This window comes from Fusarium tjaetaba (assembly GCF_013396195.1).
Source record: "Fusarium tjaetaba strain NRRL 66243 chromosome Unknown NRRL66243_c0000182, whole genome shotgun sequence".
NCBI classification, from domain to species: Eukaryota; Fungi; Ascomycota; class Sordariomycetes; order Hypocreales; family Nectriaceae; genus Fusarium; species Fusarium tjaetaba.
This window is the reverse complement of record NW_023501378.1, coordinates 17,084-43,936: the sequence shown is the minus strand read 5'-3', so window position 1 is coordinate 43,936 and position 26,853 is coordinate 17,084. Positions and strand designations below refer to the sequence as shown.

Here is a 26,853-nt window from a genome sequence, read left to right as displayed (position 1 = left end):
AAGACTTGGGTTTATTGCCTCCAGTAAAATGAGCAGTGTCCATGCCTCGAGCTTTGTCGCCTGTGTCTTATTCTAGCCTTGCAATCATCCGACATCATGCACATTCTCCAACGACAGCCTATTGATGTCGAGTCGACACTAGCGTCTTTGACTCTTGCTGAGAAGATCTCTCTTCTGTCTGGTGCGTTACCACTAGCCAACCACTCAGTACACCATTGCTCACAATAAACAGGTTCTGACTTTTGGCATTCTCAAGCTATACCATCTCATGGTATCTCATCAGTAAAATGTACCGATGGACCCAACGGTGCCCGAGGAGGGAGATTCTTTAACCCTGTTCCAGCATTATGTATCCCTTGTGGAACCGGTCTTGGTGCAACCTGGAACCCCAACCTTCTCCATTCAACGGGTCAACTACTCTCTAGAGAGTGTGATGCGAAAGGTGCACATGTTTGGCTAGGCCCTACCGTCAATCTGGTCCGAGGACCCCTAAACGGCCGCGGCTTTGAGAGCTTTTCTGAAGATCCCTATCTAAGCGGCGTGTTAGCCACAGCAATTATTCGTGGAGTTCAAAGCAGAGGTACTGCAGCGGCTTTGAAGCACTTTGTGGCCAATGATCAAGAAACGGCCAATATGTCCACGGATATTTGCATGTCAGAAAGGGCGTTGCGAGAAGTCTACCTCAAACCTTTTCAGATGGCAGTGAGGGATGCCAAACCCAAGATTGTTATGTCTTCATATAACAAGGTCAATGGCGTACACGTGTCAGAAAGCACGAAGCTACTGAAAGATATCTTGCGAAGTGAGTGGGGTTTCGATGGCCTAGTCATGAGTGACTGGTAAGTAGTCCACTGCCCATCATATGGTGGTAAGCTGACAGCATAGGTTTGGCACATATGGTTGCACCGATGCACTCAATGCGGGCGTGGATATTGAAATGCCAGGTCCCTCAAGACACCGCGCTGAAAAGGCCTTGGTCGCAGTCGTTTCAGGCAAGGTCAGTCGCAAGACGATAGATGAACGGGCCAGAAAGGTTCTCGAGCTAGTCAATGCCTCTACTTCAGCTCGAGTATCAACAAAAGAGTCAACTCGTGACTCACCAGAGGACAGGGCACTAAACAGGCGACTCGCGACGGAGAGCATCGTGCTTCTGAAGAACTCGGAAAAAATCTTGCCTCTTAATCCTGAAGACTGTGAGGATGTCGCTATCATCGGACCAAACGCCAAGCTTCCTGCAGCATGTGGTGGAGGAAGTGCGAATCTACGACCATATTATACCAGCTCCGTCTTCCAAGGAATCAGCGACCAACTACCATCCAATGCAAAGGTGTATTTCGAACCTGGAGTATTCGGCCACGTCTTGCTGCCATATTTCACGGGCGACCACGTCACGGATGAGAATGGGAGGCCAGGTGTGTCCATCTCTTTCTTCAACGAGCCTGAGTCAGCGTGGCAAACAAGGAAGCCATTTGACCAGCAAAGCATTCCAGACACTACATATCAACTTATGGACTATGACCATCCAGACAAGGGCGAGACATTTTATATGTCCATGACGGCTTACTACAAGCCAGATATAGACGGAACTTACGAGTTTGGTCTCGCTAGCTATGGAGTCTCGAGGCTATACATAGACGAACATCTGGTCATCGACAACGCGACATCACAGACCCATGCTGGGATGTTCTTCGGTCATGGATCGAGAGAAGAGCGTAGCACATACGAGATGAAAGCTGGTCACACATATCGGCTGCGTGTTGAGGCTGGCAGCGCATCGACTTCGATAACAACAGGCGGCTCCTTCATCCCCATACCAGGTGGAGCATGTCGGCTGGGCGGTTGTCTCAAGCTTGACCCAGAAGAGTGCATTAGACGTGCTGTCGCTGTCGCGAAGAAATGCAAACACACCTTTGTTGTAGTCGGCCTGAATGCAGACTTTGAGAAGGAGGGGAAGGACAGAGAGTCTATGAGCCTACCACCGCATGTTGATGACCTTGTCTCTGCGGTCTTAGAAGCTCAGCCAAACGCTATAGTGGTGACTCAAGCTGGAAATCCGATTGAGATGCCATGGCGTCATAAAGCAAAGACTATCCTGCATAGCTGGTATGGGGGAAATGAAGCAGGAAATGCTGTGGCCGACATTGTTTTCGGCAAAGTCAATCCCAGTGGCAAATTGCCTATCACATTCCCGAGCAGACTCCAGGATGGACCGACTTTCCTGAGTTTTGGAAGTGATAACGGAAGGATATACTATGCAGAGGATGTCTTTGTTGGGCATCGCTGGTTTGATGCTCGTGTGATTGAGCCAGCTTTCCAATTTGGGTATGCTCACTCCATGAAATTCGAAAGACTATTGCTAACAGTATCTAGTCACGGTCTGAGCTACACAACATTCTCAACATCTAATATCCGAGTTGCGGAGGGTGGTGTACGCGTTGACGTGAAGAACACCGGCAAAATGGCAGGCGCCGAGGTTGTGATGCTTTACGTCTCCTACGATGCGGCAAAGTCAGGTCAGAAGTCGAGATTTCACCGCCCGGTGCGAACACTTGTTGGGTTCCAGAAGGTATTCTTGGAGCCAAGTCATGAAGCGACGACATGTATGGCTTGGGACAAATACAGCACCGCGGTTTGGGACGAGATATCGGATAGCTGGCTTGACGAAGCAGGAACATACACCGCTTCTGTCAGGAGCTCGAGTGGCAATTTGGAAGTGAGCTTTAAGGTGGAGAAGGATATGTACTGGAACGGAGCATAGCTTGTAAAGGAGGGTATCTAGCAAGACGAATCGCATAATGTACTACATGGGCTAGCAAAAACTCTAATATTACATACTACCGACATCTGGCATGGTCCAATCCGTATCTGCAAGAGGCCAGAATGAATCCATGAACACATCAGGCTGTCCAGAGCCGTACTGCCCGTGAAGTCCGAAATTAAAGATACTGTCCAAGTGAGGCTCAGCCTCCCCTAGGTATAGGCCAAACTCCGTTTGATCCTGAGTGCCTTGTTCGGGCAATGGCGAGATGTTCATGGGCATGAAGTTCGCCGCTGGTGCAGATCCTGGTTCGTTCCCAAAGGCCATATCGGCAGCTGGCTGTACTGATCTTCCGTGGTCAGCATCTTCTTGCTCGCCGGGCTGAAACTGAAGGTTCTGAACTGTCTCGGTCACGCTGTGCTTGGAAAACACTTCTCTGGCCCCAGAACCACTAATGTCTCTAGAAGCTCCAGTTGCGTTGTAGCTCTCCGACTCTTCCTCTTCCCAGATCGAAGGGCAGGCGTAAGGACCATGACGATCTCGCTGGGCATCATTTACCAGATCGCAAAGGCCCTTCTTCAAGATCGCGGTTGTGGGGAGGATCACTGCCTGTTCTTCCAGAGCTTCAGCACAAGCAGTCAACCGAGCGACAAGCTCCGTCTGTGGTATATCACCCATGGGATACTGTCCAAGCCTTGAGATTATCCTCGCAGAATGGAATGCGCACATCGCAATAGAAGGGTCACTGATCAGCTCCGATCCTCCGACCGATTAGGGTACTTCGAGCATCTTGGACACGGATATAGCGTGATATAGGCACTTTTCGCGACATGCTGAGGTATATTCTGGAGACAGCTGTAATATCTCAGCAGTTGGGAGGCCTTCTCGGAAGCCGGGAATGGTGAAGCGGAAGAGGTCGCAATGTGTCTGATGCCACCAAGCATGCAGCATCAGGAATGGAGTACGCGAAGGCGAAAAGGCCCGCAGAGAGAAAGCTGCTGGGTCCCAATGATATCGTGCCGGCAAACTAGCTGAGAATTGGCGCAATTCGTTTTCGATCGACTCTACTGCGAGCAGGCATTGGTCGATGGGCTCTCGGTGATTTGTGATCGTGAGGGTAAGTCTAAGTCACAATTAGCCAAGTGTATGTAGCAGCAAAACTTGGCTTTTCACCTTTGCACGCGATTGCGAATGTCCAAAACGCGAATACAGTAGCCAAGCAGGCCAATATTGGATGCATCCTCATGTGCACTCGAGTGCAGCGGCACCGTCATTACTGAAGCGTCCATGGAAAACGACTTTTCTGCGCATGGCAGCCTGATATGGAGAGTCTCTGGCGTACAGGCCGTGAACTCCGTCTTGCCACTCGAATACAACGAGTCCATGATATAGATGGCCCACATCAGTCGTCTTCGGCGTTCTTGTACTAGGAACTTCTGACGCGGATCTTCGTGGTTCAGTCGAAGGATAAAGGCTAGCCTCGATGTCAGAGCCATCGAGACAAGCATCTTACTGACCCGCTGCGAGAGGTAGTGGTCCAGCGTGACGAGAAGCCATGCTTCGATATCCGATAGTCGAGGCTGGGCAACTCGTCTGAGGAGGTGTGACTCTGCATCTTCGATCCATGTCTTTGCCATTGTTCTATGTTCAGCGCTGCCTGGGTTGATGAAGCGCGATGTGATCCCGCATATGGCTGATAGCACACATGGGTTTAGCTCGTTCTTTGACCATGACTGTAACAGGGTCGCTCTATGGAGAAAACTGTAGCAAGGTATTGGGTGTATTAGGTCGAAGTAGGCATCGATGTGTTGCTTGACGGTTTGCTTGTTTATTCCGAGGTCCCTGGTTCCAATCAGCATGCAATTGAGAGTAACAGTAACGGTGTGTCTTACCACTGTGACGTCTGTAGCGGCGTTGGCATCGAGTCCGATGATGGTTGACCACTTCGTTGTCTTTGGGCCTGCGATTGCTGAGATTCATGGCGGTCGGACTCTGGCGCTGACGGGGTGCTGCTCGCTGCAACCGAGTGTTCACCACCAGGCGACGGACCAGAGTCATGATTGCTAGCTCTTGCGGCTGAAGGGTAGTGGCAACGGCTTCCGCGATCCGAACATCGTGAACATGTCGGTCTCTGGCCAGAGCACTTTAGTTTGCGATCGCGACACGGTATACACGCCCTAGATACGCGTCGTCTTTCCAATACCTCTACCGCGTTGTCGGGATCCGCAACCAGGAGAGAACAATTGAACTTGAGCCTCTTGCAATTGTTACAGCCTCTAGGATCACCATCGCATCTAACCTACAATCAATTCCCATTAGCCGACGTTCATGTGTTCGGAGCTATCACGTACCTTGCGGTTCCGACATTGCGCACATATCTCGGATGTCTTGCGATTTCGCATACGGGATCCATTTCTTGGCTCCATTGTGAAATCTCATCCGAACAGTTCAGACCAGGATGAGAAAAGGAAGTCGGGCGGAAGAGAAGAGTCAAGGTCTACTCCAAAATCCAAGCGCAAAAGTCTTTCCGCCCGACATCCGAGCCCGGAATGCACTAACCCTCTGGAACTCCACTTACCCCAGACCTTTCCCTGGGGAAATCAGGAGAGTGACCAGGCTAGCAGACTTTGCAGGTCTCGAACAGCGTTACCTTGACGCCGGGTTGACGCGTGATAGTAAAGTTTTGCGGGGGAGAGTCGCTCTGGGGTTCAATGGCTGGGTATATCAGCAGAGCATCATCCCGGTCAAAGATCTTCACGATCCAGCCCATCATCATTCAAACTCCAGAGGCAAACACCATGTTGTCCAACAACAGAATTCTCCAGCACTTCAACCGCCATCTGGCGATTGCCTTTGCAGTCATCGCCGTGTCCACCTTCAACTATGGCTTTGATAATGCAGCTTATAACAATACACAGGCCATGGAGGCTTTCCAGGAGCAATTCGGCGAGTGGGATGCTGAGAAAGGCAAGTATGCCATTCCACCATCGTGGCTGTCTCTGTTCAACAGCTTGAACTATATCGGCTTTGGAGCTGGTGTCATTATTGGCAGCCTTGTCAGTGAGCGCTGGGGTAGGAGATGGTGCATGTTTGTCATGAGTACCTGGGCGCTGGTTCCAGCTATCATGGCTGTTACATCGACGAGCAAGCATCAGATCATGGCTACGAGAATTCTCAATTGTAAGTGTTACACTGTCTGGCATCCCGATAGACATAGCTGACACATATCCACAGATATCTACATTGGCATGGAACTTGCTGTTGTCCCCGTTTACCAGTCTGAGATCATGCCCCGTGAAATTCGTGGCTTTGCAGTTGGCTCGTACCAGTTCAGCTTGATGGTGAGTTCTAATGTTCTCCGAACACAGTGTTGTTCAGAGGAGCTGATAATGGATAGTCTGGAACTCTGATTGTGGCATGTGTCTGCCGAGGAACGAGCACTCTATCCGGTAACCTATCATTCCGAATCCCTTTTGGTCTTTTCTTCATCATCCCTGTCGTCGTCATGTGTGCCATCTTCTTCATCCCCGAGGTAAATAAGCCCCTCCAATGACTAATATCCCCAAGCTAACCAAGCCTAGTCTCCCCGATGGCTACTCACCAAAGACCGAACTGAGGAAGCTCGCGCTGCCCTTGGAAAGTTACGAGAGGGCAAAGAGACCGAAGCCGAGATCGACGAGAGCTTTGCAGCTCTTCAATACGCGTTGGAGCATGAACCTGAGCAGGGGAACTACCTCGAACTGTTCCAGGGAAAGAATTTGAAGCGAACAGCTATTGTTGTGGCTATGAACTTCTTCCAGCAAGCTACCGGTCAAGCCTTTGCATCAACATATGGGGCAATCTTCATCCGAGATATCGGAACTGTCAACCCTTTCACCATGACCATCGTCAACGCGATTGTCAACCTCTGCTCAGCTTTTGCTGGTCTCTATCTCGTTGATCGAGCTGGTCGGCGGTAAGTCCCTTTTGTAATTCGTCATTACATGTCACTAATATGTATAGCCCTCTTCTGTTGACCAGCGCTGGCTGGATGTTCTGCGCCATTATCACGATGGGCGCTCTCGGCACAGTTCCCAACCCGTCTTTCGGTGTCAAATCAGGCATCGTAGCAATGCTCACCCTCTTCGGATCCGGCTTTACTTTTGCCTTCGCCCCCCTCAACTACGTCATCACCACCGAAATTCCTGCCCTGCGACTTCGCGACGCATCTCAGCGAACAGCCTCCATCGTCAATGTCGTAGCCAACTTCCTTGTCAGCTTCAGCATACCTTACATGCTGTATCCTCAATACGCCGGTCTAGGCTCAAAGGTCGGATTCGTTTTCGCTGGCATTTTAGCTTTGGCTATTGTCTTTGTTGTCTTTTGCGTTCCTGAGTGCAAGGGCAAGTCTTTGGAGCAGGTTGATCGCATGTTCAATGAGGGTATTGCTCTTCGCAAGTTTGGCAACTACAAGCCTGAGGATCTTACTGGGGATATTGAGGAGATGGGAGGCAAGGAGAAGGGAAATGCTTCAGTTGTTGTGAACCACCGCGAACAATCATAAGCACCGTTAATCAAAGTCTATAATCAGGGATTAGGATAGATTGGTAGAGATTGGTCTTGGAAGTAGAAACAGCGAAATAATATTTATTCTCATTAATCATCATCATGGCCTCCATCTCGGTGATGGCAGCCAGCAATTCGTTGTCATTTTGACAAGAGCACATCATCTGGTCTCGCTGTAGAACTCGTAACGGTTTCGTCCGCATCAGTTTGGATCGTCTCTATCGTTCGCTCAATGAAGATGTTTTCAGTGCTGGACGCATCGGACTCGTTTCCTCGTTTCACTCGAAGTATTATGTCCCGCACGAATTGACGTGCTCCAGGCATGCAGGCTACCATCATGCCTACGCAAATCTCGATGTTTGACCAGATTATTATTCCGACAGAATCGGCTACGTCGACAGTTAGTATATTTCAACACCCTGAAGAGGGAGTTTCATACCCGTTATGTTCCGTGACGTTGAGAATACTATAAGGCTTGGAATGCGAACGGAACTGACGATCGTGAGGCTATATCATAATGATTAGCACGAAAATTACTGCAAAGGCACCTGAGGCAACTTACAATAAGCCCACTCCAAACATAGCAATTACTCCAATCTTCTTCTTCAGCTTGATCCCGATTTTCATTAGTTGAGTCATTGGAAGAATCATCATCCAGATGTCCAAAGCAACGTTCCATGCGCCGTGAGTTATCCCTATAAGATTTGCACTCAAGACAACACCTCGCGGATTCTTGTCCCTCCATCCATTCCAAAGCACATCGAGTGGCCTTCTTTGAACGAGTATAAGGACCAGATATAGTGGACACATGATGAGGACAAAGATCATGGTCCATCGAACAATGGTGCGGAACTTTTGGTCGGGGAATATGCGAAGGAAGAAGGCGAGAATCGATAATTTCACGAGAGCGAGTGCCGTAGCGTATGAGAGTTCGGATGCGAAGATCAGCTAGATATGTTAGGCTTGTAATTGCACCAGGATGTCATGATCTCGTACAATGAGAAAAGTGCGAATATTATCTTCTTCAACGAACCAAATATGGAGTCCAAGGCCTTTCAAAGTGACTAAAGTCGCACAGGTTGTCAGCATTACATAGGAATGCGATGAGAAGTGTAAAAACCTACGGATTTGGCAGAAGATGTTAAATGCAATAATCAATGGCTGTTTAATCATCAGAGGCGCGACCACAAAAGTCTGATTGCATCACATACCAGAGCTGCCAATATGAGGCTATCGTCATGCCCATATGGCACGAATCCGATTATCTTCGATATGGCTCTCATAGTAAAGAAGACCATAGCTAGAATTCCTATCGTCAAACAGCTGATACGGATTTCTTGACGTCGGTCGGTAATCGGCCACTCGCATGCCAGGGACGTTCTGTTCTTGAAGTCTAGCTATTGTGTCAGCCATTGTTATTGAAGCCAAACACAAAATTTGACAAAGCCTACCCCATATGTCGGTGACATTACAGTCGTGCTGTACACAGAGCTCAACATTATGATAAAGTGACTTGTCTTGGCAGAGGTCCTCCGCTTGGCTGCCTTGAAACGCTTCTGTGTCGTTCGTCTTCGTGAAACATGTCCTCTACACTCGTTAGCTTCAGGTTGACTCAATAAAGTCAATTCTACTGACCGCACACTCGGATGTTCCCGCTAAAGGGTCGATGGCGCGTGTGTCTAGCTCATGAGCTTGAGCTAAACACCCAGCAGGTATCAAGCATAATGCAAACGCGTATAATACTCGACGTACGAGCATCGTAGCATTTGGCAACGAGAGTGTTGCCCAAACAAAACAAACAAACCCCAAGACTCGTCCCTTGGAGTGCGGTCGTCATTCTTATGCAAGGGGTAGATTAAATATCTGCCCGTGTGGCGCAGAGATCCCGAAACCTAACGCCCTTTTTTGCAACGAATTGCCTCTTTTATGACTGCACACGGCAAGTTCCAGGCATCGTGGCGCATGTGCAACGGATATAGCTTCGATCTGTGCGATGATGGCAGTTGAACCATGCAAATATCGATCCCTGGCGATTTGAGATTTGTTTTCAGGGATGTTAGCTTGATCGGGGCCGTGGTGGCTGCCGCATCTGGACCCAGATGGCTTATATAGCATTCCAGATGCGCGGGGTCAACGATGGAAGGATATCGCCGCATTCAGAGCTGTGAAGTCGGAAGTCACGGTGCGATGTATTAATTATATTTGATTTAGAATCAACGATACATGAACTTAACATGGTAAATCATGAGTAATCATACTTGTAGAGGCAGGACAGGGACCAAATATCTTGGCGAGAATACGACATCTGATCATTACGGACACGATCATGCCACGCGACAAGCCATCAGTGAAATAGAGTCCGTGTCGCATAACTCCTCAAATATCTAGAGGTAGGAAAGAAAACTTAAGGCCCCTATCATAAGTGCTGAAAATACTCAGGCAACTATGGCCTTAGCCTAGGGGGCTCTTGACTGAGTTTATTTCAGTATCCTCTTTTCAAATCTCAAGCTTTCTTGCTCCTTGAGTAATACGCGGATCCAGCGCAGTGACCGAGAAACTCTATTCCTAAACCCCTCGCCTTTTCAGCCACATCTGCCTTGCTGCAAGGTACATATAACGAGGCTTATCCCTGGATCCTGGAAGACGAATTATCTTGTTACTTAGGCGCCACGCTCCCTGGATGATGCGATCCTGCACCTTTGGACCCAGTTCGATGGAGTCTCACCGGGCATAGAGGTTTCACTCTCGGTAACTCCCGTATCGATGCTCCAAAATAAATGTACCTAATGGTCTGCGCTCACATGTACGGACGGTTGTCGGCCAAGATCATTGCTTTAGCGAACGAGGCTATGATCGACGTGTTAGAGGACGCCCTTTCTCGTCCAATCAAAATATGCTGTAGGTTCTCTATGGCTGCGAAAGGAACCTTGTGTATGCGGATAAGCAACAGGCCAATCGGACTAACTATCGTCTAGGATTACTTCGAGCTGTCCATATCTGTATCTACAAAGTTTCATCATCTTGAGTATTGACATGAGCTATTGAATCTAGATTTAAGGGCCTGCCATTCTCAAACACATTCTCTCTCTACACAGAGTGCACTGATACCAAGCTATCTAACAGAAGATTTCGCGTCTTCGACTCTTTGAAGCGTATGGCCGATGACTCACTCGTAGGGCGCGCCTCGGCTCGATTATTGGGGCTGCTTATACGATAGCTGCTTAAAGTGTCCACTGGAATCATTCCGCTGCCCTGTACCAGAAACAGGTGTAACGTTACTCTATTCACTTCATGTGCAAAAAAAGTCTAGTAATGGTATTGTCGTTTCGAGTGACCTCAGGTAACGTAACAACGCTCTTTTTGCTATTGGTAGAAAAGCTCTTCCAATACAAGGTAAATAAAGTGTTATATGAGAAGGACCCCCGCAATTTCATGATAGTTCATTTGAGCCAGCAAAGCCGCCTTAACTAACCGTAACTTAACAAAAACCCACCAAGATTATCAACCATGTCTCAACTTAAGATCGCTTCAGTTCAGTTCGAGAACTACTCCGGAGACAAGGATAAAAACCTAGCCATCATCCGCCGAATGGCAAGCGATGCGGCAAATCGCGGATGCAATGTCGTTGCATTTCATGAATGCTCGGTTACAGGCTATACCTTCGCTAGCCGTCTGTCCAAAGAAGAACTCCTTGATATTTCCGAAGAGGTCCCTGCCGGTCCAAGCACTGGTGCTTTGATTGAAACTGCCCGCGAGCTCGACATTGCTATTCTAGCCGGGCTGTTTGAGAAAGATGAGAATGGCCATATTTACAATACGTACATTTGTGTCGACAGTACCAGAGGCTTTGTAGCCAAGTTTCGCAAACTACACCCCTTCATCAGCCCTCATCTTAGTCCAGGCAATGAATATGTGGTTTTTGACCTTCTTGGTTGGAAATGCGGTATTCTGATCTGCTATGACAACAATGTTGTCGAGAATGTCCGGGCTACAGCTCTTCTCGGTGCAGAGATCATATTCATGCCGCACGTAACAATGTGCACTCCGTCAACTCGTCCAGGCGCTGGTTTCGTTGATCCATCGCTTTGGACCAATCGACATCAGGATCCAACATCTCTGAGGGCCGAGTTCAACGGTCTGAAAGGCAGGCAATGGCTGATGAAATGGCTACCGGCAAGAGCCTACGACAATGCAGTATACGTCGTCTTCTCAAATCCTATCGGTATGGACGATGATCAATTGAAGAACGGATGCTCCATGATCCTTGATCCATTCGGGGATATCCTCAGCGAGTGCACTCTTCTTGGAGAGGACATGGCTGTTGCGACTTGCGGCAAAGACAAGCTTCAATTGGCAGGCGGATTTCGGTATAGACAAGCCAGACGACCCGAGCTATATCGAAACATCATAGGCTCAGATCACAACTCCTCTCTTAATGTCTCCTGGTTGGGCAAGTAGGGCTCTCGGGAAGTCTGGACTGGCGATGATCAGGCCTGGCTGGCGACCCATTCATTCATCAAACAGCAACGGTCGCGTGGCCCAATGGCAAGGCGTCTGACTACGAATCAGAAGATTCTGGGTTCGATCCCCAGCGTGATCAATCTTTTTGCTTGTCAGGCCGATGTCTAGTGTTTTAGGAATAAGGCTCAACCTTCATGCCATTCGCTCGGTCCCGGTGTTAGTGTCTCTAATGTGCTTCGGTCCCGAGACGATTTGTCTGCCTTGTGCAGAAGGAATGTGAGATAGCTGCGGGTGGCGGCGGTTAGTGGGACGAGGTTCCTGGATTAGTGAGTTTGATGTGCCCGGTGGTTTGGCTGTGGTGCTGATGTCGGCAAGCCCTGTACTTCGTTTTCTTTTACCTCTGTTGGCCTTGGCGATAAAGTTGAGGATCTAGATTGGTCTATATACTTCTATTTGACAATGGGTTCAAAGATGATGAAGTTGCACGTGTTTACGTGACGTCTCGATGGATTCCATTACCTTAGACGGCTGAGCTTTTGGGCGGTATTAGTGATAAAAATAAGCGTAAGATAGAGAGAACAAAGCCTATTTGGTACTGAATTAGAGTAATTATGTTTTTCGCCATTACCGTGCAATTAATACTATATTCAAGATAAAAGCAAGCAGCATTATGTACATCAAATTCGCCGGCAGGCTACGCGTCGCTTCATTATCCTTATCTTCTCCAGCCTCAGCCGCAGTCGACGAAGCTGCCACCGAACCTGTACCAGATCCAGTCGCTATGCTGAGAGGAGTCGCAGTAATCGTCAGCAACTCAGTTGGGATCTCAGTACCCTCAGTTTCTTATAGATGCAGCTTCGGGAGTGGCGACGGTTGGCGTTAGACCCCTGATCCATTTTCCTGCATTATCCCGAGGTTTGAGAGAACGTCTGACTTGACTAATAGCAGTAGGGTTTACTCAAGTTCATTAACCCGCAACTTCTTTGAATGAACTTTTGTGTTGGCAGCGACTGTGCCCCATAACGCTAGTGGCAATCGGTTCTCACGACCATACCCTGGAGCTTGACATTGCAGTTAACGGTCTCGCCCAACGAACCAACTACAAGGGAGCAGAATTGTATGTAACTCTGATGTTCAAGATAAGACACTAATCAATCATAAGGCCTGATTAGATACTGACCTGTCAAATGCTGTTGGGAGTGGCTGGACTATATAATGGCTGATCCACATAGCAACGATACGCTTGGGGTAATGAATCACCACTACCTACCACACAGAGTATGGTTCAAAACAAAGGAGAAAATGGAAAATCTGCGGGCATGGAAAGACCAACTGTAAGTACAGGAGCGAAATACACTGCTCGAAACAGCTTAGCAGCCCTTGACGAGGCCCGTTCTGCCAATATGGAGCGGAACAAACTCGCTGATGAACATCCAAACATCCGGTGTGGTGTATCGGTTATCATTCCGCGTTTTCATTACGAAATAGTGCCGCGGCGAGGAGGGTTCGACTCCCTCCATCGGAGTTTACTTTTACTTTTGCATTTTCTATTCTTTTTTGTTGTTCTTTGTGATATCTATCATGCATTTCGGTGTTGTTCCATTCAGAGTGGCGACTAGTCCTGGAACAACCCCGAGACACGCGAACAAAACTTGCGGTTACTCTGATCATACAGCCAATAAGACGGATCGATCCGCCAGCTACTTGTTTGAATTGGATAAGGGACCGACCTTTTCGGGAGTGAGCATTTAAGATAAACGAAGGTTGACAAGAGGCTTGCGCCACGGCATGGAAGGGGAAAAAGCGGTCCAATTATCCATTGCGATACGCACGGCAGGCGAGGGAAAATGTAAAATGTCAATTGCTTGCAACTCCAAAAGATACAAGATACTTTTGATCTTTTACAGCTTGCATCAAGTACAAAAATGGAGGCTGAGGGATTTGAACCCCCGACCTTTCGCAGGCATTCGAAACAATGCAAAGCGAACGTGATCCCCCTACACCAAGCCCCCGGTTGGATACTGAGTCAGACGCTAATTGAGCACTATAATTGCGAGACAATTTTAACACCTAATCGTACCACGAATAGTTGCAGCCCTACAGCAATGGCGCGGAGAGTCACTCCGGAGCAACTGAAGAATGGCTACAAGTTAGCATTCTCACCAGTATACAGAATCGATCCAAAGACGGTAGTCAAGACGCATACTCGCATGGCAGAAGCTGAGACGATGAGGTTCATCCGTGCCAACACCTCAATTCCCGTTCCAGAAGTCCAGAATGCATACCGCGACGATACAACGGGCCATACCGTTATTATTATGGATTACGTGGAAGGGAAAATGCTCAAAGATGCGTGGCCTGCCTATTCTGAAGCGGAACGAGAGTCGGTCATCTCCCAGCTTCGTGGCTACATGGCCCAGCTTCGCGGCTTCAAGGGTGACTTCATTGGGTGCATCGACGGTACCGCATGCAATGACCAGTATTTTTGTGAAGACCCGGAAGGATATGGACCATACAAGACCGAGCAAGACTTCAACCAGGGCATTGTGAAAGCCATGAAGAGGGACAACGAGAATGGATTTACCGAATGGAGATGCACTGTCTGGCTAAGCGTCATGAAAGATCATGATATCGTCCTCACACATGGTGACTTTGACCCCCGCAACATTCTTGTTCAGGGTGATAAGGTTGTGGCTATCTTAGATTGGGAGATGTCGGGTTACTATCCCACTTACTGGGAATATGGAAAGGCTTTGTTACGGCCGGAGTGGGAGAGTGCGTGGAGCCGTAGCAAGGCTGTGGATAAGATTCTGGAACCGTTTCACAATGAGCTCGCAGTCATGTGGTCTTCAAATGATGTTCTTTACTGATGGGACAAGTATTCTTCGCGTATCTCAAATTCTCTCTTAAGCTCAGGCAGTGGCATTGACGAGTTCCCAACCGACCTTCAAAGCGATGAAGTTGCAAATGTCGTCTATCTAATCAGGGATCTTTTACCAGTGACCTTGGTTTTCATAGCACTTCCATTCATCCTGATACCCTGCATCTGCAAAGATTGTGCTGCACGCTCTCCCAACGCACATGGTACCTTCTCGTCTGCCTTCCAATAGCGAAGAAAGATTGGAGTCTGGTACGCTGTCTTCTCTTGCGAAGGGCGGTCTAATGGGTCAAGATCCAAAAAGTCTCTTTCCAATTCCTGGGCCTTGACGGCGCTCGCGTCCACAGTCGTGTCCTGCGGCTCGCTGGGATGCGAAAAAGGGTTGTCACTGTCAACCTCGTCGCTGACAACACTCTTGAGATCATCTCGATACGTGAGGAAGCTACTGATACCAATACAACCGCAAATTGAGTGGTCTAAGGACAGTAGGACTGCAAGTGACATGGCGCAGCCCTGGCTGAGCCCTCTAATGATAAGGTTTTGAGGGGGCACTATCTTAAGCTCAGCCGCTATAATCTTTCCACTGAGCGGCTATACGGATGCTGGAGGCCGGGTTCAATCTAAAGCCGACAGTAATCCGAATGCAAGGAGAAAGAGTCCGATACATACGTTCCACCATACGAGTGTCTTCAATCTCGTCAATCATGGCATGGAAAAAGCACCCACGGATGTTGAGCTTAGTATCCTGAGGCGCCCGCTATTCTATCGTCTGCCTGAATCGCAACTCCTAGCGCCAACAGGTCATTACCTGTGAGTTGTGATCGTTGCAAACTTTTAACCGAGGTCTCGTGGTAGGAGATTTCATTACCAACCGCCAGTGTGTCTCAGCGGATTACTAGTCTTGTGCCTCAGATAACGTTAGCTGATTTATAAAAAGGCCCTAAGATAACGAGGTTCTGAATCCTCCGGAATTTCAGCGCATCCCGACCTAGACGGTTTGTAAGCAACTCCCAGTCTTAGGCACCTGGACAATGAGAACAATCTGGACCTCGGATCAGTTTTTTTGCCGACTGCAACATAGCTAGCAAGTAAACGACAATGACAAGAGTTATCGTATTTAATCCCTACTTCGCTAAAGCCCACATTGAGTCATCGATGCGAAGCAGCCAACCATCCGTGGGAAAGGGTTTCTGAACTGGTGGCTGACGTGATATGGTTATTTTGAAGCTAAATCGATGTGTTTGTCGTTGGGGCACCAAGCTGTTGGTTATGCCAAGTCGGAAGCGAATCAGGGCGCTTCTTTATTGGCAAACACTGAATGGAGTTATCCACATGCCAGTGATTGCCCCTCATCCAGGAATGCGGCTGTGGCTTCATTCTTTGTTCTCGGCATTCACGGCATATATGTTATAAGTCCGAGTTTACGAGAACTTCTTTAAGAACTGTTCAAGATCTGCTCTTGTTCCACCGTTTTCTCAACTTGCTTCCAACTCCAAAGATGTCTTCACACCGGTCAATTCTCCTACAAAACGCCACTATACTTGTTCCAAAGGGACCCGGAGCTGATCATGTCATTCCAATCAAGAACCATTCGTTGCTGATCGAAGGTAACAGAATCGCTCGCATCGCACCTGATATTGATCCTCCATCTGAGTTAACTGAGGCTATCGATTGCTCGGCAAAGATCATCTCACCAGGATTTGTCGACACTCATCACCATGTTTGGCAGACTCAACTCAAAGGGCGGCATGCCGACCATTCGCTGTTGGAGTACATGGTACCGGGTTAGTGACATCTGACAGAAACAGGAGTCGGGCTAATAACTGTTTATGTATTAGGAAACATGGCGTCACACAGCTACAAGCCTGAAGATGTTTTCTGGGGTCAGCTTGGTGGATGTCTCGAAGCCCTCGAGGCTGGAACGACGACAGTTGTGGACCATGCCCATATCTCATATACTCCAGATCATAGTGAGTACACCATAATAAGGAAGAGACCTGTGACTAATGGTGACCTGAAGACAATGCTGCTCTTTCAGCGACCCTCTCATCTGGCATCAGGTCTATTTACTGTTACTGTCCCACCGGCCGGGTCAAGACCTGGAAGCCATTCGAAATGGAAGAAGAATTTCTTCCAGCCTGGCTCTTCGAACAGCTAGCCTCACTGTGTAAAGCCGGCCCGTTCGCCAATGGTCGGGTGACGATGGGTTTCGCGTTCGACTCCTTCTACCTTCCAAAGAATGTAGTTGTCAGCATTTTCAACCAAGTACGTGGCCTGGGTATCCAAACCATAACTTCTCACTACGTCCCAAGTCTTCTCCGTAAGTTAAGATGTATCTCAGCCTCTTACTCTGTCCTGCCACTGACGAAGTAAACTACAGCGGGTTCAACCGTAGACTTACTTGAAAGCTATGGGCTTCTGGAGAAGGACATCCTCCTCTCTCACGCGACTCCACTGAACGACTCTGATGCACAGAAACTACAGAGAGTCGGAGCATCAATCTCCTCGACTCCAGACACTGAGCTGCAGATGGGTCACGGCTGGCCTGTGTGCTTCCAGGAGAACGCCAAGTTAATCAGTTCCCTCGGCATCGACTGCCACAGCAATAACACAGGCAGCATCGTCGCTCAGATGAAAGTTGGTCTTCAGGCTGAACGTGCTCGCCGCAATGACCGAATCCACGAAACAGGAAAGATCCCCGCGAAAGTCCAAGTCTCTGCACAAGATGCATTCCAGCTTGGGACAATTGGCGGCGCAAGGGCGATCAAGATGAGCGATAAGATTGGATCTTTGCAGGAGGGGAAAATCGCTGATCTTGTGATCTGGGATACGTTGAGCCCTGCTATGATCTGTGCTGCCGAGGAAGATCCAATCGCTGCTATCATTCTGCACTCCGCTCCTTCTGACATCGATGCTGTTATCGTTGATGGTCAATTCAGAAAGCGAAACGGACAATTGGCAACAACTAAGCTGGACTTGGAATTGATGCCTGATATGAAGCACCAGAAGTCTGAAGTGCAGTGGCGTGATGTTGCAGCTGAGCTTTTGAAGAGCCGTCAGAGCATCTTGGAAACGGAGAAGGCTAGTGGAGCTGATGATCGAGAGGCAGGGTTTGAGAACATAGTGAGAATATTCGGGACCGACAAGGACAAGCTGGTTTATTAAATAAGTGGTGGTTCAAAATTGCTAGCTAGCTATAGAAGAGAATGATCCCGACTATCCTCATAATATTGATCCTAGTGCTGCAACATCTTCTGAACATGATCCCAATATCTCGGCGCAGCATGGCGTCGCAGACTCTTACCCTTCCAGATCATGAACAAAAAGGTGCTTGTACATCCAAGAGAGAGGAAACCCGCCATAATGAAACAATTCTGCAGGCCCATGTTGACATACCAAGGCGTTATTCCGTACGAGATGGCAAAGCCCAGTGTGTTGCGAATGATAATGATGGAAGTGGTGGTGTCGCCACTAATATCCTTGAAACAATCGACGTTGTACGACAAAGCGATTGAGCCTCCGGTGACACAGCTGAAAGTGAGTACCATCAACCCAATAGCCAGTCCCGCCCAGTGGATATCGTTATCAGCGCCGACGCCCCAAACAATAAGCCCGACGCAAGATAAGAAGGCGGATAAAGCCAACGGCCAAAGCCGCTGCTCGGGCTCTCGAACACCATTGTTTCTTCGAGCAAGGGAGAGAGTCAGGCGATCGGCGATGACACCAGCCCAAAAACATCCAAGAACAGCGCCGATGATGGGGCCGACATAGATCAAGCCGACCATGCTGGTAGACCAGTTGTAGGGCGATGCACTGAGGATAGGGCTAGTGGTGGCGTTCAAGACATTGTACCAGCAAAGGTTAATTCCGTAGATGAACCCCGCCCAGGCGACATTAGGGAACAGGACCATGAGTGGAAGTGGAGTCAGCATGGACTTGAACATGTTTGCTTTAGTTGGACGACCGTCCTTTCTAGCAAAGAGCTTGAGGTGATTGGCGAGACTCTTCTTTGTGTGCACAGTGCCTTGAAGTTGATCACTGTTGACGATAGCGCCAGCACCCTCCTTCGTGGTAGGCCGTTCAGGGTTGTTCTGCGCAGAGCCAAGATCAGTCTCAGCTTGACCCTTCACCGGTTCATCTTGGTCCTCAAGGCCCTCAAAAGTTGGTCGGAAATAGATCGTCTCTTCCATGAAGAAGAAGAGAATAACAAAGCTGAATGCAGCGAAAATAGCACCAAAGTGCATGGTCCATCGCCAACCGTACGCATCGGCGAAGAAGCCAGCAACGACTGGAGCTAGGAAATTGGAGCCGAACAAAACGAAGACATATAAACTCATCCACGTTCCTCTCTCATGTGCAAAGAAAATATCAGGAATGCTGACTTCAGGAAGAGATTCAATAGGCGAAACGAAGAAGCCGAGAAGGATACGGTGAGCGTACCACTCGCCAGCAGATCGCGAATAAGCAGTCCAGACCATCAAGGGCACAGCAGCGATGGTAGAAATAAGATAGACACCGCGTCTTCCATAAGTCAAGGCAATAGGCTGCCAGAACAGACAGCTCCAACCGAGAAAGAGGAACATGACACCAGTGCCTTGAACTAAGTCCGCGATAGAGATACCCGTATCTTGGGAGATCTCGACAAGGACAGAGTACTGAAGTGTAGATGGGAGCCCGACGCCAAGGGTGTAGACAAACACCATGGCAGCGGAGGTGAGCTTGCGACGTCTGCTCCAATTGAGGGGATCTTCTGGATCGTTGCTGGGACGGGGGACAAGTTCAATGTCATTGCCACCGCTGCGACCAGCGTCGACCAGATGGACTGTGCCGGGGACGACTTCAGAGTATGCCTGAGCCATGGTGTAAATGATTTTGTTCTGTTGAAGTTACAATGAGTGAACAGAGATGTTTTGATCCACTGCTAATTAACAACGGAGCCCGGATATATATGCATGTGAGATGATAGGCATGTCTCCTAATCTCAAGCTATCACGATCCACTCCACCATGAGATTGGTATCAGTCTCGGACGTAAGGAGCGCTTCCGGCAACGATCCCTCACGCGGCAGTTCCAGCCTAGATAAAAGCTACCGAAGAACACCTTATCACTTCTGGAATAGACCTCAATCCTCTAGGTTATCTCCGTCCTAGTTGCGAAGTGAAACGCGGGGTAAAGCATGATAACCGCGCTCGTGGAGATTACCACTATCTCGGATCATCAACTACCGATGCTTCACCAGATAACATTCGGTCTAGAGTATATCGCTTACGGCACGAGTTGACGAAATGGGAAAGTCTATGAGACCGCGATCATGAACATCATGCGGGGAACTTGGTTGGTGGCCAAGGTGATCCGCGCTAATACATATCATTGGCTGCAGCGAAGCTAGGCATCATTCCAAGACTAGAGATCGGCAGGGATGCTTATCATGGTTCGCGAAGTGCTAGAGACGTCAGAGCGGCTGAGTAAAATGGGGGCTTCTTGATTGCTCGTATTGGTATTGCCAGCTTCGACCGCTCAAGTCGGCATGATGAAAAGTCCGCGATTACGTATATAAACGCAGCCTGTCATGACACCCTCTGCTGCATCGAAATCCTTATCTATCATCTAATCAGAAGATCATCGCCATCATGTCTTCCAAGATCGTCCCCGTCATTCAACCAGTTCCTCTCCAAACAGGTCCACCAGAGTATGAAGCTCTGCGGACATCCATCCTCGAGGAGTTTGGCAGCACTGTCCCAGACGAATTCCGTCTTCCAAAAAGCCTCATCGACAATCCCCCCAAGAACGTAACCGACATCCCCAGAACCTGTGGTATCTTGACCGAGCAAGAAATCGACATCACAGAGAACTACGACGCCACAGCACTCGCAGCCGCAATCGCATCACGAAAATTTACATCCGTCGCTGTCGTCACTGCCTTTGCGAAAAGAGCTATCATAGCTCATCAGCTAACATGCTGCTTAACGCAATGGATGTTCGAGAAGGCCGTTCTGACTGCGACGCTTCTTGATCAATACCAGGACAACACTGGGATGACCTGCGGTCCTCTACATGGCGTTCCAATCAGTATCAAGGAGCACATGCCGATCAGGAACCAGTGGTCAAATGTTGGATACTTGGCGACTCGAAAACTTGACACGGAGAGTTGTCAGTTGGTCAAGATTCTCGGGGATGCGGGTGCTGTTCTGTACTGCAAGACGAACCAGCCTCAGTCAATCATGCACCTTGAGACTACGTCGCCGTGGGGAAGAACCCTGAATCCCCATAACATCAATCTATCGGCCGGTGGGTCTACGGGTGGCGAAGCTGCTCTTATCGCTCTTCGTGGTTCAGTCTTGGGTATTGGTACAGACATTGGAGGAAGTGTTCGTGGACCAGCTGGCTTTTGCGGCATCTATGGTCTCAAGACGACTTCTTATGTGTTCCCTCAGAAAGACTTCTTACCAGGTGGTTTTGCTGCTGAACTGAATGTCTTATGTTCAGCAGGACCAATGTGTACCTCGCTTCGGGATGTGGATCTCCTCATGTCGGTCGTCTCTGGTACTCGCCCTTGGCTGAAAGACCCCCGACTCGTCCCTCTTCATTGGACGGGAAGGTTGACTGAGAACAAGCCCCTGAAGATTGGGCTCATGATCAATGACGGGCTCATCACTCCACAGCCTCCAGTGATAAGGGCGCTTGAGTGGGCAGCCCGGGAACTCCGATCCAAAGGGTTTGATGTCAAACCCTTCCAACCCTACGGGATGGCAGAAGCGATGAATGGTATTCGCCGTGCATACTGGCCAGACGGGGGCAAAACAGTCAAGGAGTATCTCGCAGCCACGAATGAACCCATGAACACCTTGACTAAATGGATCATCCAAGATGCTGAAGGTCCTGGACTCGATGCCAATGGCGTTCTCAAGCTCCGTGTAGAACGCGATGATTTTAGATGTCGTTTCGCAGAGCACTGGGAGTCACAAGAAGTAGACTTTGTGATATGCCCTGTCTTCGTTGGCCCGGCGTGTTCTCACGAGACAGCGCTATACTGGAATTACACCGCGCTCTGGAACTACGTTGACTACCCCGGAATTGTGATCCCTACGCCTATCAAGGCTGGCGCGAAGGGAACTGAGAGTTATCCACCGAATAGCACTCCATTGAGTAAGGAAGAGGAACAGGTCAGGCACTTCTGGGAGGAGGGCGATTTTGAGGGAGCGCCTATCAATTTGCAGGTGGTTGCGAGGAAATACTATGATAATGATCTTTTTGCGGCGGTGACGGAGATTGACAAAGTCATAAACAAGCAATAATTGGATGGTTTATTGGACCTTTGAAAGATGAGATGTGATTGGTAGATGAGTAGCCAACCAGAGTGATAAGCACATATGTGCGGTCAGCATGTGCCTCTGCATTTTTTCGGTTGCCCCAAATGATGTTGCCCATTTCAGTTTCCAGCTCACATAGAAGAAGGGTTAATCTTCTAGTAATGATACATCCTTGCTATTCGACTTAAATATTATACCTGGAAGCAATCTGTCAACCGAAAAGACGTTGGCCATTTCGCCTTCGAAATATTATTCTTGATTGCTTTCACCAACTGCGAAATAATGGTCTACCGATTGGTATCATATACTACCGTCAACCATCTAAACATCTTAACCGCAAACTGCCTCGAATATGCATGGATCTCCGTCCAACGAGGGACCTTCGACGGTAGAGTCGGGCCCATCCTCACAGCCTCAGTATTCCTCCCACAACTACCCGCCACCAAACAGCCCCGCTCAGGTCATTCAACCAAATGTACCGGCCTATGGTCCAGCTCTACCAACTTCTCAGTATCAGTACCCACCTCCGCCTCCTGCACCCTTTGCCGCTCATGCATATCCCCCGCCTTCGTCATTTCCTTTTTCCGAACCTGGTCCGGGGTTTGCGTCTGCTCCTAGACAGAGAACCTCAATTGCCTGCAGATATTGCCGCAAGCGTAAGGTTTGTCTTACAATGAGTTGAAGTGAATTCTGCTTAGTATCATGCCGCTGATATTCCTTAGATCAGATGTAGTGGTTTCGTCAGTGGGCCTGGTGGTAAATGTCAAAATTGTGCTAGAATGAACCAAGAATGCATATTCGCACCTGTCTCAACTTCTTCCTCTACTGCGTTTGTCCCTGAGAATATTCCAACGATCCCAGAGGCTATTCCACCGAAGGAGCGTACTTATGGTTCCTTCAGTCGTCGGTTCAGCCAGGCACAACACCAAAACAATGATATCAGTACCTCTGAGTATAGAGCCTACCCAAATCCGTACCAGGATTATCATTATTATTCCCAGCAGTTTACTTTTCCTCCTCCGGCTCCTCCTGCAGACCAACAGGGGGGTTATGGCGATGATCGGCATACATCATTTAGACGAAGGCAAGACGACTCAGACTCGGCTAAAGCCTACATAGCGCGAGGAAAGTTCTTCGGGGCTGATATCGCCATGCCTATCGATTCAGAGCCAACGATCGATGGTTTCGGCGTTTCAGCTCCCTGGGAAAGTCGGAGTGCTTCACGACCTGGAAAGCCCGTTCAGACACCGCAAGGCGGTGAGCTGCAGCCTCAACTGCCCATCCCGAGTTTATCTGTTCTTCAAAGCTTCGAACCTCGATTTCCGGCATCTTCACTGGCGATACGACAAGACAATGACCAGAAAGACACTAAGGTGGTAGAAAGCTCTGTTGATGACGTGGAGGTCAAGTTGAGAAAACCACCTCAGGTCTCAAAAGAATCTATGGAGCTACCTGATCCATCAAGGTTGAGAATAAGGTCCCTCACCCCATCATCTTCCCCGACTGTGTCATCCGATATAGAGGTGGAGTCAATATCTGCAGATTCAGAAGGTCAATTTGATAGGAAGAGCCGAGGGTACTGCGTCTTCAGCCAAGTTTTCAGTCGTCTAGCGATTCTCTGCCAGAACGAAGTAATGACAAGAGGTGAATCAAGCAGCAGCAATTCGAAAGGAAAGCAAGTTGCAAAAGGTGTCTCTGCAAGCTCGTCTGGAGCTAGGGATACAGCGAGCTTTAGAGGGGGACAGAAGAATCCACGGCAAGGCGACGATGATGGAGATGAAAGTAGAGATAGACAAAACGAACCACCCAAGAAGAAAGGCAAGACAAGTCAACCCCATTGTGACGAGCGGTCACAGTTTCTAGCGTGCCCATACTGGAAAGCGGACTCGAAAAAGTATTGGGATTGCTTCCTGAAGAAGAACGATACAATCGCACACTTGAAGCAACATCTAACGCGGCGTCATACACCCAAGTACTATTGCCAAATCTGCTACCAGACCTTCAGAGAATTTGATCTCTTTGACTCACATGCGTTGGATCGATCATGCACGAGAGGTCCCTCGGCAAAATTGGAAGGGATATCTCAGCAACAAAAGAATCAGTTGTCTCTAAAGAGTAAGGGGTCTGTGGAGCAACAGTGGTATACAGTATGGTCGATTCTCTTTCCTGGCCTGGAGCCACCCGCTACGATTTACATTTACTCGACACAGTCTGAAGACTTTTGCCGGATTCAGGAGTTTGCGCAACGAGAGGGAGTTACTATCATGCTCGACGAGCTAGAGTCCAATGGACTTATAGTTCGACCGGATGCATCTAACCAACTGCTCCGATCGACCGTACAGAGAGCTATGGTTTCGATATTCACAAGCTATTCCAACAGGGGCGAAGCAAGTTGTTCTGAAGCAGAAGAGCCGATCTTCAGCCAGGCTGCAGAGCCAGACCATGGAGTATCGCTTCAGCAGGAATCAAACACTGAAGGTCAAATGGGCCACGGGAATAATCCCACTAGCTGTACTGATGTACACCAGATGACGGAAGACGGGAGGGATAGTTCTATGGTGGGGACATTGGACAGACCGAGCAGAAGTACATGCTCACAATTGCCAGTCACGACTTCATGGCTTCCTAGAGGGGTTGTGCTGGACGACGCCGAGGATGGCCTATGGGGAACGACCTTTCTTGATGGTACAGAATTTAGGGAAAGTTCGCCAGGCGGGATTCTACCTCTCAACCTTGAGAGTTCAGACATGTTGGACTTGGATGCCTTGTTGAGAGATGTCATAAGTACTGAAGCATAATCTATATACCAGATTATTTTAGTAGGACAGCCGTGGGCTGAACCAATACCGAACATGATTCTTGTATGATTCTTCTTATTGTTGCGCATGGCAACTCTACCAAGGCCAAAATCGCCTTTACACAACGCCGATGACCAGGTAATCGCTGAAGTCTAACTACTGTGTATGATCTATTATCTTTAAATACCGACATTGCACTGTCCTGCCTTGGGAACTATAAAGAATTCCCCGACCTGCGCCATCATCTCATTTGTCATACCATGGTGTATCTGTAAGCCTCTACATTGGCGGAAAAGCATAGCCAAAGTAACAAGGATCTCCATCCGAGCCACATGCATACCAACGCATCTCCTTGCACCGATGTTGAAAGGGACATGTGCTCGTTTCATTTCTGGGGTTGGATTCAGGAACCTGGTGGCGTCAAATCTACTCTAGTCAGCAACAGCACTCAAACCATGGTAGAAGTCACATACCTATCTGGCTCGGGAAAGACATCTTCAAGTCGGGAAATGAGCCATCCGGTCGTGTAGACCATCGTGCCCCCTGGGATATCCCAGTCATGAACGGAGATCCCACTCGGAGGCACAAGTCTCTCTACTAATGCTCCTGCAGGATTATACATCCTAAGAACCTCTTCCAAGACACTATTTAAGAGGGGTAGAACTTCAACTTCCTTGGCCGTGAAGTTCATCGGCAAGCTGCTGACCTCTTCTTCGATCTGTCCCCGGAGGTTTGAATCCCGGACGATTTCCCATGTTGCATATGTCAAAGTAGTAGCCGTACTATCTGAGCCCGCAACAAGGAGCATGGCAACCTCTGAGCTCAACTCATCGTCGTTCAAGCTGGGTCTCTTACCCTTCGCCTCTTGACTTAACAAGTGACGGGCGATACTTGGGCCACAGTTTGACGAAACTCGTAGTTCTCCAAGGGCTGCTGTTACTCGGTTGAAGATGGTTTCAGTGACTTGACCAACTTCTCTCAGCCAGGTAACAGGAGACCACTTGAACAGAGATATGAGTCTTCGGGGGAGTACTGCTTGGCAAACCACAGAAGGACCAGCATTGCTCAAGGCCGTATAGAGCGGTAGACCTTTCCCACCCGAATGCAATAAGTTGAATGATTTGCCGAAAGACATCTCACTGACGACATCAACAGCGAGGCAGCGCCACCATTTGTAGACATCAGCCTGGCCTTTCTCGGCCTCGTTCTTGATGCTGGCTACTGCCTGACTGGCCAGTCGACGAATTTTCACTTCCTGTTCATCCTTTATTGACGAAAAGCCTCTACCAATGATCCGTTTGCGCTCAGAGTGGATACGAGGATCTCGCATGGTGAAGAGCATAGATGAATGGCTGAAGCGGATATGGTCAAAGACGGGTGCTTTCAGGCAGTGGCTACCCACGCCGTGTACTTTGTAGTAGCCATCGACGCTGTTGATGGATACTTCCTTCGGTCCAACTCTGACGACTGGACCGTGAACCTTGTGGAGATGGCGAAGATGCTGACGACTAGTTCCAATTGCTCTTGTGTATAACAATGGAAGACCACTGAAGTAGGTGTACCATGGCCCAGGGAGGTGTGAAAGTGGACCACGGTAGTAGTTGAACGTAGCTCTAAGTGCGAGAGCTAAGAGAACAACAGCGAGGACAGGCATGACGGAGAGAAACATTGCTTCAGCGACAAGTGGTAGTGGTTGTCAACTAACTCGTATGAAGTTATGTCGATCTGTGGATCCAGGCTACTTTATGTACAGCCTTATAACCTGTAATCTATCCCAACATCCATACTCTCAAATTTCACCATGATATCCTCAGGTCTGGAACAGTTTCTAATCTTTGGGGGCTGACTAGCTCAGCCCTGAGAGTCAAGGGTGAAGTCCCATAAGCGCCGCTGAATAAACTAACTCTGTCATGATACCCGCGATGTCACTTATCTCATGCACGATCGGGGTCTAAAATGCCAGCTGGCATGGTATCATGTGTACTATTTTAGTGCATTGCGGACGGGCCAGGCCGCGTCTACTGGGTCTTCTTCACATGCCAGGACCTCAAAAAGCTTGGTATTGCTAAGTCGAACGGGTATCTGAAACCTATAAGCCACTAT

At 48.9% G+C, this 26,853-nt stretch overlaps 12 protein-coding genes across 12 annotated transcripts; 7 read left to right on the top strand and 5 right to left on the bottom strand.

Moving 5' to 3' along the window:
- Positions 1-96: 96 nt before the first annotated feature.
- FTJAE_8446 (beta-glucosidase) lies at positions 97-2,758 on the top strand (the record flags this gene model as incomplete). The annotated part of the gene is made up of 4 exons (XM_037355263.1): positions 97-181; positions 233-839; positions 886-2,322; positions 2,371-2,758. 4 exons carry the CDS (start codon positions 97-99, stop codon positions 2,756-2,758), a joined length of 2,517 nt encoding a protein of 838 aa, XP_037204495.1.
- Positions 2,759-2,827: 69 nt separating this feature from the next.
- FTJAE_8445 (transcriptional regulatory) lies at positions 2,828-5,184 on the bottom strand (the record flags this gene model as incomplete). Its single annotated transcript, XM_037355262.1, has 5 exons — positions 2,828-3,442; positions 3,539-3,881; positions 3,932-4,600; positions 4,651-5,057; positions 5,110-5,184. 5 exons carry the CDS (start codon positions 5,182-5,184, stop codon positions 2,828-2,830), a joined length of 2,109 nt encoding a protein of 702 aa, XP_037204494.1.
- Positions 5,185-5,556: 372 nt separating this feature from the next.
- Positions 5,557-7,301, top strand: FTJAE_8444 (sugar transporter; the record flags this gene model as incomplete). The annotated part of the gene is made up of 5 exons (XM_037355261.1): positions 5,557-5,938; positions 5,993-6,099; positions 6,156-6,290; positions 6,340-6,713; positions 6,761-7,301. 5 exons carry the CDS (start codon positions 5,557-5,559, stop codon positions 7,299-7,301), a joined length of 1,539 nt encoding a protein of 512 aa, XP_037204493.1.
- Positions 7,302-7,444: 143 nt separating this feature from the next.
- On the bottom strand, positions 7,445-8,802 carry FTJAE_8443 (uncharacterized protein; the record flags this gene model as incomplete). The annotated part of the gene is made up of 7 exons (XM_037355260.1): positions 7,445-7,692; positions 7,743-7,810; positions 7,866-8,251; positions 8,300-8,367; positions 8,428-8,464; positions 8,515-8,700; positions 8,755-8,802. The coding sequence occupies 7 exons, from the start codon at positions 8,800-8,802 to the stop codon at positions 7,445-7,447; spliced, it is 1,041 nt and encodes a 346-aa protein (XP_037204492.1).
- Positions 8,803-10,810: 2,008 nt separating this feature from the next.
- On the top strand, positions 10,811-11,761 carry FTJAE_8442 (omega-amidase NIT2; the record flags this gene model as incomplete). The annotated part of the gene is made up of 1 exon (XM_037355259.1): positions 10,811-11,761. One exon carries the CDS (start codon positions 10,811-10,813, stop codon positions 11,759-11,761), a length of 951 nt encoding a protein of 316 aa, XP_037204491.1.
- A 2,108-nt stretch (positions 11,762-13,869) lies between these two features.
- On the top strand, positions 13,870-14,634 carry FTJAE_8441 (kinase-like domain protein; the record flags this gene model as incomplete). Its single annotated transcript, XM_037355258.1, has 1 exon — positions 13,870-14,634. One exon carries the CDS (start codon positions 13,870-13,872, stop codon positions 14,632-14,634), a length of 765 nt encoding a protein of 254 aa, XP_037204490.1.
- A 104-nt stretch (positions 14,635-14,738) lies between these two features.
- Positions 14,739-15,146, bottom strand: FTJAE_8440 (acyl thioesterase; the record flags this gene model as incomplete). The annotated part of the gene is made up of 1 exon (XM_037355257.1): positions 14,739-15,146. The coding sequence occupies one exon, from the start codon at positions 15,144-15,146 to the stop codon at positions 14,739-14,741; it is 408 nt and encodes a 135-aa protein (XP_037204489.1).
- A 994-nt stretch (positions 15,147-16,140) lies between these two features.
- Positions 16,141-17,807, top strand: FTJAE_8439 (5-methylthioadenosine s-adenosylhomocysteine deaminase; the record flags this gene model as incomplete). Its single annotated transcript, XM_037355255.1, has 4 exons — positions 16,141-16,426; positions 16,481-16,612; positions 16,663-16,962; positions 17,023-17,807. The coding sequence occupies 4 exons, from the start codon at positions 16,141-16,143 to the stop codon at positions 17,805-17,807; spliced, it is 1,503 nt and encodes a 500-aa protein (XP_037204488.1).
- A 71-nt stretch (positions 17,808-17,878) lies between these two features.
- Positions 17,879-19,501, bottom strand: FTJAE_8438 (major Facilitator Superfamily; the record flags this gene model as incomplete). Its single annotated transcript, XM_037355254.1, has 1 exon — positions 17,879-19,501. One exon carries the CDS (start codon positions 19,499-19,501, stop codon positions 17,879-17,881), a length of 1,623 nt encoding a protein of 540 aa, XP_037204487.1.
- A 771-nt stretch (positions 19,502-20,272) lies between these two features.
- FTJAE_8437 (uncharacterized protein) lies at positions 20,273-21,937 on the top strand (the record flags this gene model as incomplete). The annotated part of the gene is made up of 1 exon (XM_037355253.1): positions 20,273-21,937. The coding sequence occupies one exon, from the start codon at positions 20,273-20,275 to the stop codon at positions 21,935-21,937; it is 1,665 nt and encodes a 554-aa protein (XP_037204486.1).
- Positions 21,938-22,304: 367 nt separating this feature from the next.
- On the top strand, positions 22,305-24,750 carry FTJAE_8436 (uncharacterized protein; the record flags this gene model as incomplete). Its single annotated transcript, XM_037355252.1, has 2 exons — positions 22,305-22,613; positions 22,675-24,750. The coding sequence occupies 2 exons, from the start codon at positions 22,305-22,307 to the stop codon at positions 24,748-24,750; spliced, it is 2,385 nt and encodes a 794-aa protein (XP_037204485.1).
- Positions 24,751-25,198: 448 nt separating this feature from the next.
- On the bottom strand, positions 25,199-26,404 carry FTJAE_8435 (uncharacterized protein; the record flags this gene model as incomplete). The annotated part of the gene is made up of 1 exon (XM_037355251.1): positions 25,199-26,404. The coding sequence occupies one exon, from the start codon at positions 26,402-26,404 to the stop codon at positions 25,199-25,201; it is 1,206 nt and encodes a 401-aa protein (XP_037204484.1).
- Positions 26,405-26,853: the final 449 nt, after the last annotated feature.